At 33.9% G+C, this 13,256-nt stretch overlaps 1 protein-coding gene and 1 long non-coding RNA gene across 2 annotated transcripts; one reads left to right on the plus strand and one right to left on the minus strand.

The window, feature by feature from the left end:
• Nucleotides 1-3,785: 3,785 nt before the first annotated feature.
• LOC123658511 lies at nt 3,786-4,400 on the plus strand. Its single transcript, XM_045593910.1, has 2 exons — nt 3,786-3,916; nt 4,025-4,400. Exons 1-2 carry the CDS (start codon nt 3,826-3,828, stop codon nt 4,291-4,293), a joined length of 360 nt encoding a protein of 119 aa, XP_045449866.1. The 5' UTR covers nt 3,786-3,825; the 3' UTR covers nt 4,294-4,400.
• Nucleotides 4,401-9,071: 4,671 nt separating this feature from the next.
• On the minus strand, nt 9,072-10,682 carry LOC123658368. The gene is made up of 2 exons (XR_006743863.1): nt 10,149-10,682; nt 9,072-9,226 (listed from the first exon to the last, which is right to left on the minus strand). It is a non-coding gene; the product is annotated as an uncharacterized LOC123658368 (long non-coding RNA).
• Between the last annotated feature and the right edge of the window lie 2,574 nt (nt 10,683-13,256).

The following is a 13,256-nucleotide window of genomic DNA, read 5'->3' on the forward strand; positions in this document are numbered from 1 at the left end:
TAGTGGAAAATTAATAAGCGCAAAATTAAATACAAAAGTATTAGTTTTTAAATATAGTTAATATACATGGTTAATAATTAATATTGTATATATAACTCTGCTCTGCTTTGTACTTGCAATAATCGATACTATAATTTAGAATTGTAGACCAATAGATTTTGGAAATTGACTACATATTTTTAATTATGATTATGCAGTACATACTTGCTACGTTTACTGTTTATTCATTTAGCATATAACTTTTTTTGTAACAAATACTAACTAAAGCCAAATATAGTAGAATACCATTACTATATTTTTAGTAGTATTAAATAATATTCCTGAATCAAAGTTTATAAGACTGATTACATTAATAATTAAGGCTATAATGTACATGACAGGTGACTAATTTATGGGAGGTTAAATTTTTGTTATTTCTAACTCTAACTTAGTTCCGGTGCTGCGGGAAGTGCGCTCATGTTCCGTTCCGCGACTTTCACACGTTATTTTCGAACAAATTTTCGTAAAAACGATCTCTACTGCTGGATCAACATACGATACGAATTGACCTTTAACGACTGACAAATAGACACTTTTAAACAAAATAACGCGTCAGAGATAATATTCTAATAAAAGTAGTGACATTGCGTGCTAGAATATAAGAGAAATTCGAAAAATACCCAAAACCGAATCGGAGCTCCCCACTGTCCACGTGGTCTTGGTCTGCCCTACCCCAAGTGTTTTTTTTTTAAGCCGGAGGCGCGGAGGGATGACAGCCGGAGCCAAGCGCTATTATATCCTCAAAGTTGATAGGTTGAATACTTAATTCACGAAGACACTGATAAATTTAAATGAAGAAGAAAAAGAACCCAAGTTCCTTTTATACTCATTAGCGGGAATCATTTCTTAAGTTTCAGTAATTCCCCGCGACGTAGTAAAGCTAAAGCGGTTATTGGGCAGTTAAAAAGCACGATTTGTGGGGAATCCCTGTATATTATTTGTGTAACTGTTCGAAAGAGGCAAAGCAATACAGCTTTGGTAAACATCAGACAAAGACAGCACTAAGTGATGAATGGAAGTTAGTGTTGCCAAAAATAGTGCAAAATATGCTAAAATTTGTTCTAAGTTTAAAATTGTACCAAAAAATACCATATTTTGAAATTATACCCACAAAAAACCAGATCAGTTTTACGGAGCCCAAATTATACCAATTTAGTACTGAAAATACAGAAAACGGTCACTCTGATACTCATAAACAATGAAGTACGCGCGAATCTATATCTAGGGGTGTCCTCGCTCATGGAGTCGTGACTACGTCTAGTGATGTGCACTATAATGACTTATTAACTATTGATAAAATTATTAGGAAAAATAATTACATACTGAATGTACATACATATTGGCGTACAATAAAGTAAAAAAAACTGCGCAATTTGGATCCGCCATCACCTTTCCTACCACCGAACCGCTGTTTGCGGCATACCAGCTGTTTCTTGACGGAATAATAAGTTCTCCTGTGGCCGTTAGGGAAGCCAGTATCACCAGCGAAACTAGCGGATATTCAATCCATATTACATCTCATTACACAAGATGCAAAGAGCTTTTATAATAGTCTCATTAGTGATTAATGCAATAGAAGACGTCATAGATGGACTATAATCGGCGCGGCGAACCTTGATCCCTATGACAGTTCGTGTTAGTGATGGGTCGTGTCTTTGGTCGTGTCGCAAATTTTTTTTTTAGGCAAAGGCGTGGCTTGCTTTTTTGCTTTTTGTTTGTTAATTATAGCGCTCCAAAGTTTTCTCAATATGGTTTTTGCTAAATATTTAAATTTAAATTTTTTTGCTAATTATATAATTTTTTTGTTATTGTAGGTTATAATAATATTATAGGATATTTTTAGATATAGCCACACTATTTGGTCGGTCACTACGACGCGACGCGCGCGATTTCTCGGCGGCCGGGGCCCGGCGCCAGTGTTGCCGTTTTAGCCATTTTGTGGCTAGATCTAGCGGATTTTCAACGGTTTTAGCCAAAAAACAATTCATTTTAGCCACCAAAATAAATCTAGCTACTTCTGGCTGCTTTTTAGATTGTTACTGCATACGTATTTTTATTACTATAAAAAGTCCACCGACTAATACATACCACCATACGGTACCAATACTACCAAACTAAAATACATAGTTAATTTTAGGCAGTACCAATAATGTCCGCATTATGGCAGGGGGATTCCCGAATGAATGTTTATCTTTAACGTAATTTAGGTTCGATCGAATGAAAATGGACCGTATTGCTATTGCTGTTGAGCCTAGTTTGTTTTGCATAACGTTAATAGGTACTACTCATGTCAAAATGTCAAACGGAGCGCAATGTTGTTATTGTTTACGCATACGCATTTTTTTTTAATTAAAGCGTGTGAAACCGCGGGGCTCAGCTAGTATATTATAGTTAGTAATTCAAAGTAAAGTAAAGTTGTCGTAGTTTTTTTAGGTGTATTTCAAAACGAATTCAAGTTCCAATAAAGCATCAGCACAATTTAGTATTGTGCTCCACTGAGTCACATTATGCTCTGTAATTGGAAAACTCACACTTTAGCCACTTCTAGCGGAATTTCGAAAGTGATTTATTTACAAAACTAGCAACTTTTTTCTTTGATGTAGCCACAAACTAAATTGTCCTAACGGCAACACTGCCCGGCGCTCGCTTCTTCAGTACGAGTGCTAATGCCTTGTATGCGCCACGTGTTTTTTGTTATCGGAGTGTTACTTGTTATTACTGTTTTCTTGTTATTACTGTTTTTTGTTTTTGTTGCTGTTTTGTTATTGCTGGTATTGAAAAATGCCGAAAAGACTACGAAAAACTGTACTCAACAGTGAAACGCGGGAGTTTGTTGTGCGTTTGCGAGATTACTTTGCTCGTGAACAACAAAATGGCGGCCCTTTGTTGCCACTTGACAACGTACGCGACCGTGTTGCTGATGCTCTAGGGATTGGCAAGGCTACCGTTTCCCGAATCACAAAGGAAAAGTTCGGCGAATCATCGATGGAGGAGAACAAACTCTCAACTCCAAAGAAGAAAAAATGTAATAGGGTACATCCCGTCACCAGTCCAGATGATTTCGACATGTCTGCGATACGTAACCATATTTACGGCTACTACTTCCGAGGTGAACTGCCGACTTGTAAAAAGTTATCGACGTCGCTGAAATCAGCCAGTTTATTTAATGGCAGTATGACTTCGCTCAGAGTAGTCATAAAAAAATGCGGATTTCGATATGGGAAGTGTGATAAAAGAAAAGTGTTAATGGAGCGTAAGGATATAGCATTGATGAGGTGTGATTTTCTACGAAAAATAAAGAAAATAGAGAATTGGGACAATGTGGTCTATCTGGACGAAACGTGGCTTAACGCCAATCACACAGTCTCCAAAACATGGACAGACGATACAGCGAAATCCTGTATCAAAGCTCCTGAAGGCAAGGGCCAGCGTTTGATTATCTGCCACGCTGGTACAGCCAAAGGTTTTGTGCCTAATTGCTTGTGGGCCTTCAAATCAGTCAAAACTACAGATTATCACGAAGAGATGAATTTTGAAAATTTTAAGCAGTGGTTCATAAAACTTTTGGATAATCTGCATGAGCCCCACCATATTTTGATGGACAACGCCCCATACCATTCCGTACAAGTAAACAAACCACCCACCAGCAACAGTAATAAAGGTGAAATACTAGAGTGGCTGCAACGCAATGGTGTGGAGGCTGACAGTCAACTGTTAAAAAAAGAGTTGGTTAGATTATTAAACTTACAAAAACTCCAAACAAAGCGGACATATTTTTTGGATGAAATGGCAAAATCTAAAGGTCACACAGTGATTCGGTTACCGCCATACCACTGCCAATATAATGCCATTGAGATGATATGGGCGCAAATCAAAGGTGGGTAATTTGTATTTATTTTAACTTTTATGTACAAATTAAATATGTACTTTTACTTCAATCTCACTCTTTTACTTTGCATCATACTCAAAATAAATATTGTTTCAGGTTGTGCAGCCAGGCTTAACACCACTCCGCCATTTACAGCCAATAAAATGATGACATTATTAGAAAAATGTTGTAGTGAAGTGACTCCGGATAATTGGAGGAAAGTCGTAGAAAAGACCAAAAAACTTTGCTACGATGATTGGGATCGAGATGTGCGATACGACACTCTTGAAGATCAACCATTATTAATAAATGTAGGTGACAGCAGTTGCAGTTCAGATTCCGAGTCTGAGACGCAAACACTCATGTCATTATCAGATTCAGAATAAAATACAGAGTGTAACAAAAGTAAGGAACACATGCAAACCCTAAAGTATTATCACTTACCTTTGTTACACCCTTGACCCTGTGTAAGTAAATAAATAATTGTTAAACAGATTTTGTTTCATTTCATTTTGTCCTATAGCTGTTATTTTTTAATTTTTTTGGGTATAATATAATCATGTGCTGTGTGGCTACGGCACTAAAGAATTTAGTCACCCCCTCTCTTCCCGTGGGTGTCGTAAGAGGCGACTAAGGGATAACAAGGTTCCACAACCATCTTGGAACTTAAAAAGCCGACCGATGGCGGGATAACCATCCAACTGCTGGCTTTGAAATACACAGGCCGAAAACGGGCAGCAGCGTCTTTGGTGCGACAAAGCCAGTACTGCGGTCACCAACCCGCCTGCCCAGCGTGGTGACTATGGGCAAAACACATGAGTTCACGTTATTTTTGGCGTGAACTTGTGGAGGCCTATGTCCAGCAGTGGACTGTATAGGCTGTAATGAATATAATCATGTGTGTATGTATGAATGGTATGATCGTAATATTCTGTTCCATTCCATAATATATGAACTAAAATGTGAGTATGAAAAAAAAATGTGCATTCGTTCCCATTACCGACATTTTTTTATCGATACTTGCCGCCCTAGTCGATAAACGTCACACGACGTAAGTTACCCGTATATTCAATGTACTCTGTGACGTAAGTTTTGCAGGACGTAAACATAAATTCAGATTGAGATAACTTCTTGTAAATGTTAAGAATTGTTGAAAATATCAACGAAATATCATTACTAATGGTATAAAGCTACGTGGTATAGATACGGTGGATTTCGAAATCTAATTTAATGATAACGTCAAATAAACGCATCTAAGTATATGTATAATTTAATATATTTTTTGGTAATTAAAGCTATATTACGATATTATAAATACACAGTTTTATTTGTATCAGTAAATCCCTGGGGTGTGGTTCTTTTTTAACCGACTTCCAAAAAAGGAGGAGGTTCTCAATTCGACTGTATTTTTTTTTTGCATGAGAAAAGCTATCAACTAGTAAATGTTAAAAGGAACCACTTGCAGACTCTCTTAATTATCTAGAAAGTTTAAGAGTATTCAAACCAAATTTGTATACAAATACTTTAATTAGTAATTTATCCATGAATTTAAATAAAATATATATTAAATTTGCTTCATCTAACAGAGCTGCACATGTTTTTGTAAACTCTTTGATATCTTAAAAGTTTGTTTTTGCTGGGTGGTTCCTCTTTGCACAAATACGGACAATTTGTCCTACAGTGGACAAGTATTAAGCTGATATATAAAAACTATGGGCTAAGTGCATCTCTATAGTTAAAACCTATACATATAATAAAATGGTAGGAAAGTCAAAACTGTACATTGAATATTTTTTTTTAAAGAATACTTGGGGTGTGATCTACAATCGATACCGAAGCCAAAAATATGGTTTTTAGAATTTTTGTCTGTTTGTCTGTATATATGTCCGGGATAAACTCAAAAGGTACTGCGTGGATTTACTTCAAATTTGGCACGAATATTATTAAGAAGTCGGGTCAACATAATTATAGGCTACATATTATCACGCTATCACCTACGGGTAACGAGCAGTGAACCTTTATTTCTTCAACGCATTCTGTAACAACGTGTAATGTAACGACGCATATTTGAATGCTGTTGTTATTATGTTAATAATAACCATGCTATAAGCTAGCTTCATACTATAAATAAAGACATTCTGTAGTATATTTAGTATCGGCATTGCACCCGTGCGAAGCCAGGGCGGGTTGCTAGTAAATAAATAAAACAATAAATTGTTTTTAATATATATAATATGTAGTTTATTGAAAAAAAAAACTAGTTATTGCTCTGAAAAGAGAAATTTAATTTTTATAAAACATCACAAATTATTTTTCAACATTTCTACATTTATGTACAAATTATTATCATTACAAACCTACAAAGAGAAACAACAATAAATGCTATCGCTTTAAATACTATTTTTTTCACAATCAGAATTATAATTATTTATTTTAAAAAAGTTTACTTTTAAAGTACAAAAATAACTCTTATTTTAAATATTCATGTAACAACATTACTATACTTATGTACAAATTATTTTCATTACAAACCTACAAAGAGAAACAACAATAAATGCTATCCCTTCAAATACCATTTTTTTCACAATCAGAATTATAATTATTTATTTTAAAAAAGATTACTTTTAAAGTACAAAAATAAGTCTTATTTTGAATAAACATATAACAACATTTCTATACTTATTTACAAATTATTTTCATTACAAACCTATAAAGAGAAACAACAATAAATGCTATCGCTTCAAATACCATTTTTTTCACAATCAGAATTATAATTATTTATGTTAAAAAAGTTTAAAGTATTAACGTACAAAGCCAGAGAGAATCTATCATTTGATAAATTTAAATAATATCCTTATGAAGAGTTATTAAAATCTAAATTCTTTTATTTGGAATATACATATTTGATAGCTATTAATAACTCTTCATAGGGATCTAAATTATTTATATGAATCCTCCTCCTCCATGAATACTCTCCGAGCCAAAGAGTAAAATTTTCTTTATTTGGCCTTTGCCTGAAGTGTTTCTTCAGACCCCGCCACTCCCTCTGAATTTTCTGTGTCCCATCTGGTGCCACAAACTTGGTGGGGTCAATATGGTCGATGACTTTGTGGGTATATCCATGGTCAGGGAGGCTCATATAAGGTCTCCAAGAATCGGTGTGAATGATTGAACCTTCAGCGACATGTTTTTTTATAAGTGGCACCAATATCTCTGCAGATATTTCATTATCGGGACACACTTCGAACCTGAGGTCATCGTTGCCATCTTCTATCATTCCGATTACCCAATGGCCTTTAATCTGCCGTCCACGATTATATTTCGTTTTTCCACACTTTAATTCATCAATTTGCACCACTTTATGAGGGCCCCCTATCTTTCCTTGGGCCCTTTGGTTTTGTATTTCATGGACGGCAATTACCTCTCTGCAATAATTAAACCAGTCACCGATTGTGCTGCAGGAAATAACTGGTCTATTTTCACACGCCAGTTCTATCTTTGTTAGATGATAAGATAGTCCTTCACAGAATGCATACATGATCTGAAAGATCATAGTGAGAGGCATTCTGACATATTCAAACCATGTCCCGCTAGCACGCGATTCATCCTTCTTCCTGCAATTGCCCCTCTTACACCTGAATCTGCCAAGTTGGCCCATATCTTTAGAAATAACCATCGGTTTCCGGTGATATGGACAAATCCTTTCTGCTCGAAGCAGACCCCTCTCCTCAGCAAATTTAACACACTGATCAAATGTGCCCAATTTAGAAAATATTTTACTCCAATTCCACATTGATCTGAAACAAATGAAAATATAATTGAAATTAGATTGCGACTAGATGATTTAAGTCAAATTATGGTAGGTCTATTGACAATCGCGATCTAATTATATTTTTGTTACAAAAAAAATTACTCTATCACCTTTGAGGATATAATAGCACTTGGCTCCGGCTGCATTCCCTCCACGCCTCCAGCTTCAAAAAAATACTCTAGGGGTAGGGCAGACCAAGACCACGTTCACAGTGGGCTGCTCTGATTCAGTTTTAGGTATTTCGCGAATTTCTATACCTATATTTTAGCACAAGCCCCCCCTTTCACCCCCTCTCCCTCAAACCTCATAAATTAGATCCTGATTGTGTATAGATTAGCCATGAAGTCAAACAGTACCCAATTTATATACGATAATTTTACTAAAAACACTTATATTCTCACCAAAACATAACCTAATGACTCAAATAAGTTGAAAAATCCATACAAACAGTTCAACATAAGTATATAAAATAAGTGAAATTAAATAGATTTACCTGATCTCATCCGAGGAGGGATGTATTCTTCTGCCAGATGAACCAATAGGTCTATACACCGGCGTCGTAACAAACTCGTCCTCATTCGAAGAAGTAGTGATAGCCGGTTGACTACCACCGGAACCAGGTGCTATGCCTATAGGACCAGCAACCAGTTCATCGAGGATAGATTGCACAGTAGGCACAAGCGGCTCTATTGAGTCCATCACTCGCTCACTACTCGAAGACGGCGTAGAAGAGGCCGTGACAAGCGGCTCTATTGAGTCCAACACTTGCACTTCACTCGACTCTTCAGAACTTCTTCTTCTCTTCCGTGAAGTATAGGGCTTCGAAGATGCCATGGTAATCACACGTTGTTTTCGAATAGGAGTACGTGAAAACGATCTCGGCCAAATTTCGACCACATCTCGATCTCGACTGCAAGATATCTGACAGATAGACGCAAAGAGTAGGTAATATAGATTATACACTTATATACTGGTATAGATACGCCACTCAGAAATTAAAATTGATGTATCACGACCTCCCCCACTAACAGATGGCGTGCACATACAATTTTATTTCTATAATAATACTACAGGTGGCGCTGTTTATTTATTTTTTACCAGATTGATTATTATTTAAATAATATACTGTATGTACTTTTCACACTTTTTCCACTTATTTATTAATACAAACAGTTCGTATTAATAAATTGGTGGAAATAGTGTGAAAAGTATTTCATATTTATCATTAACTTTTATCAAAAAGTAACAAGTATAAGAATATTTTCTATTTTTTTTGTGTTAAGTATTAAAAATTCTATTTTACCTAATATTAACAGATAATCGAGGGTTTAAAAATAAAACACCAGTACCATATAGAATTTATAAAACTGTTGTTTATTTTCATCTTTTATTATAATAATCGGATGCTTGTTTTTTAACATGATCATTCCTATCAAAATTTCAAAATTTTCATTGGTTTAACTTCTCTGTATGAGGATATTCCCATTTGGGAAAGCGATGTAAGGGTCCTGAAAATTTTTAATATTCTTAAAATATTGCTTTATACATAAAAGTGATACTAAAGAGACATAGTAATGAATTCTAAATGCCATGAAAGGAATAAAAAGAGTTAATTATTACTTCTATTTTATTAAGGGTGTGATTTAAACAGTTTGCAAAGTATTTGTATCATTGTTAGCAAAAAAATATTACTGATTAGCTAGTACAATTGGGCAACAACATATAGTCAGCAAATATTTCTAAATCCGTCTGCAAATTGTATTGTCTCTGAACAGTTATAGTATATTTTTTTTTGTGGCTGAATATATGTAAAAGCAGCAATGAGTGACCCATGTGCTGGTAATATAAGCCTTTAAGATAATTATGCCTACTGAAATAGTATGCCAAAAAATACCTAACTGCAAAATTAAATTAGAAAAACAAAAATTCGAAAGAAAGGGATCCCTATTTAGTAATATTGGGATAGTGTCATATATATAGCTTTATTTTCCACCCACTTTTAACGAAGACTGCTGATTTTGAAAAAAAAAAACGTAATCTATTTTTATTGCTAACCAAAATTTAAATATGAATGCCAATCAATCTAGCTCCGACAAATAATTATTTTGCAGTATGACTGTTTTTTTTTGTAGATACATAATAAGACAAGCTGCTTGCTTATGTTTGAATTACTAACTATTATTATGATTTTATAAAGAAAAAAATTTTGCAGCCTGATTTTATTATTACTGAAAAAATCCTTGTATGCTTGCCAAATGATTTATAGACTGTTTTTCTTGCTAACCAAATTTTAAAATGGCATACAAATTAATTACTTCTTTTATAATTTTTTTTACTGAGTCGAATAGAGAAGAAAAGAGTAATCTTGGTATAATACTTAATGTCTAAATACTGCTTTGAAACGTTTCTTTAAATAATTTGAATACTCACCATCAATATCACATTTGAAATAACATTTTAATTCAGCTGATTTCGGCATTTTAAAATACTTAATCAAAATTGCAAAAATTGTAATCCGTGTAATAAAGAGCCAAGTTAACAGTCATGCAATCAGTCCGGGGTCCAAATAACAATCCAGGTAATGTCGTAACACGTAGAAGATCAAAAAGTCCGTAAACAAGCCAAAACGTAGGGAATAACACAATAAAATTAAAATCACTACGAACACTGAACAAACACAAATAAACGAGTGATTCAAAATTCAAATATGGCCGACTAATGCACGATGGGCCTCAATAATATTGCCACGGCAAAAAATATTGGAGATAAATTAAAATATACTTATATTTTATAATATATTTTTTTATACCTATGAATCGTACAAAACATGTTTGATTGATTATTTAAATTAATTATATTTGCAAAAATTCTAGACTCTACTGCTGCTACTGCCATCTATTTTTGGCACATTAATCTATCACCCCGAACTCACCCTCCTCCTCTAAAAGATGGCGTTAGTTTGTATGAATATTTTTGAATTGCGATATTGTATGAGAGTTTCACACCCCTGGTAGGTAAAGTAACTTGCTTAAACAAGATAGACGTTTTCAAACATTTAACGATAAAAATTTCAGTCTATTTCTCTATGACTTGTTTATGGATATAAATTTGAAAGTACTTTGGAAAAAAAATTACAATTATTTTCGATATTAATAGGAAATCAGAATTACTTAGATTATTAAATCTATTTATTTATTTATTAAGTTGCACCAACAAGATAAACACCAATACATCACAAAAAAAAGTAGCTTGAATATAGAATGTTGAATATTGAGTGTCACCTCAATTACAGTTGCAAATCACAATGCGAATTAGACAATTTTTACTTCAGTTGAACATAACAAGTAAATACTAAGCAACCAACATTGAATTAAAATGTAATTATTATAATATATATAATAAAACAATTAGAATAACATTGATTAATACTTAACTATTATAACCAAATGAAAATATAAATATAAATAGACGGTATAAGCTAGATTGAATTAAAAATTCTTCTTTTTCTTTGGTTTAAGAGGAAAGGGTACCGAAGAGACTTTTCAAAAATAGGTATTTGAATAAAATGTTTCTGTCGCGCTGCATGCCGCTACCGCGCCCCGCACCATCTCCGCTCCGTTTTTTCTACGTGTGACTGTCGCGTTCTTAGTGTGCGTGCGCCGGCTATTCAGCTATTAATTGTTGACGATATTTGAGTATTCGCATCTTTCGTTTCTTATTGACTACGAGTACATATAGCGCATAGTGCTATTTTTCTGAATTTGGCTTGTTTTATTGAATTTGTTCTGCATCGTATTGCTGTGATTCGGCTTTACTATTATTGGATTTCGTAAACTACTTATTATTATGTTTTATTATTTTGACTTGGATACTCTTTGTGACTTGATACATTACTATATTTTTGTGGGTAATTATCGAAATACTTAGGTACTTTATTTATGAATTAGGTATGTAATTACATGGTTGAGGTGTGTGTAAGAATGGGTATTGAGATACATACATAATTATAGTGTATACATGTAGTATATAGTATAAGTGTAAGAATAATATATATATTATGTAATGTAGTACATACATAGTATAAAACGTTTGTCTTAGTACCTAAATAAATCACAACAATTTCACACATTATGTACTGTACACTCACAAAAATCATGAAGGCGGCTTTTTCAATTATTATTTTAATTATGTTTTTTTAGTTAGGCAAATTACGTAATCTATTCAATTTTTTTAAAGAGTGGTTGATTAACATGACATAACATAACAATACACTTTATTGTACACCAACAGAAAATAATAATACGTATCAAATTGATTTTTAACCGACTTCCAAAAAAGGAGGAGGTTCTTAATTCGACTGTATTTTTCTTTTTTTTTGTATATATTTTACTTCAGAACTTTTGACTGGGTGGACCGAGTTCGACTTGTACGCAAAGGAAAAAAAGCCGACTTCAATTACATCGACATGTAATACAACAAAGGTAGACGAAAATATAGTCAAGTAAATACGCGTTATTAAAGATTACTCAAAAAGTTCTTATCAGATCTCGGTAAAATTTAAATATGACTACACGATAAACATCAGCTTACGATTAAATTAAAAATCATCAAAATCGTTACACCCAGTAAAAAGTTACGCGGTATAATACAACGTAGGTAGACGAAAATAGTCAAGTAAAAACGTATTATTTATATAACTCGAAAAGTTGTTGTTAGATCTCAAATAAACTTAAGTGAGACCAAATGACACACACCACCTTTCGATTAAAAAAAAAATTGTTGAAATCGGTCCACTCAGTCAAAAGTTCTGAAGTAACATACATAAAAAATACAGTTAAATTGAGAGCTTTCTCCTTTTTTGGAAGTCGGTTAAAAATAGAAACCGATTTTACACGTCTATAGAATTCCTAAGTCGACAAGCTTGAACAGTGAAAGATTTAGTATAAAAGAAAGAGGAGTGAGAGGGAAATTCAAGAAGTAAGCTTTCCTCAGAACGAAGACTGCGTTCATTGGAATCACTAAGAAATTTAAATCGTCGTTTTAGATAAGCAGGTACAACAGGGTTAAAAAGAATAGAGTAAAGTAAGTTGAGAATATACGTATTCCCGCAGTAGGGAATTGGGTGCCACTCAGGGCGTAACTACTGCCGTATCAGCCGTATCAATGATACAGGGCCCCCTATTTACAGGGTATTACAGGTAAGGTGTGTAAGCAAAAATTAGTAAAATATTATCCACAATGTCACTTAATCTTGTGCTTCCTGGAAAAAAGAATAAAAAAATGGCATACATACCTATAGAGTTTTCACTTCAGAAATGACTGAAGTCTGAAAAGCAATCCCCTTTTATCCAAGTCAAGCGTGCGCCCAATTGTGGATAACATTCTGTATCGTTTATTTCGGGATTCAGTTAATCATTATGAACAATGAATTAATCTTTTTTTATATAAGAATGGGGCACACAAGCAGGCGAAGCCATCTGATTTATAACGGCTACCGTCGCCCATGGCCTTTAGAGAAAAGATGTAGACACTAGACGC

This window comes from Melitaea cinxia, chromosome 12 (assembly GCF_905220565.1).
Source record: "Melitaea cinxia chromosome 12, ilMelCinx1.1, whole genome shotgun sequence".
NCBI lineage: Eukaryota > Metazoa > Arthropoda > Insecta > Lepidoptera > Nymphalidae > Melitaea > Melitaea cinxia.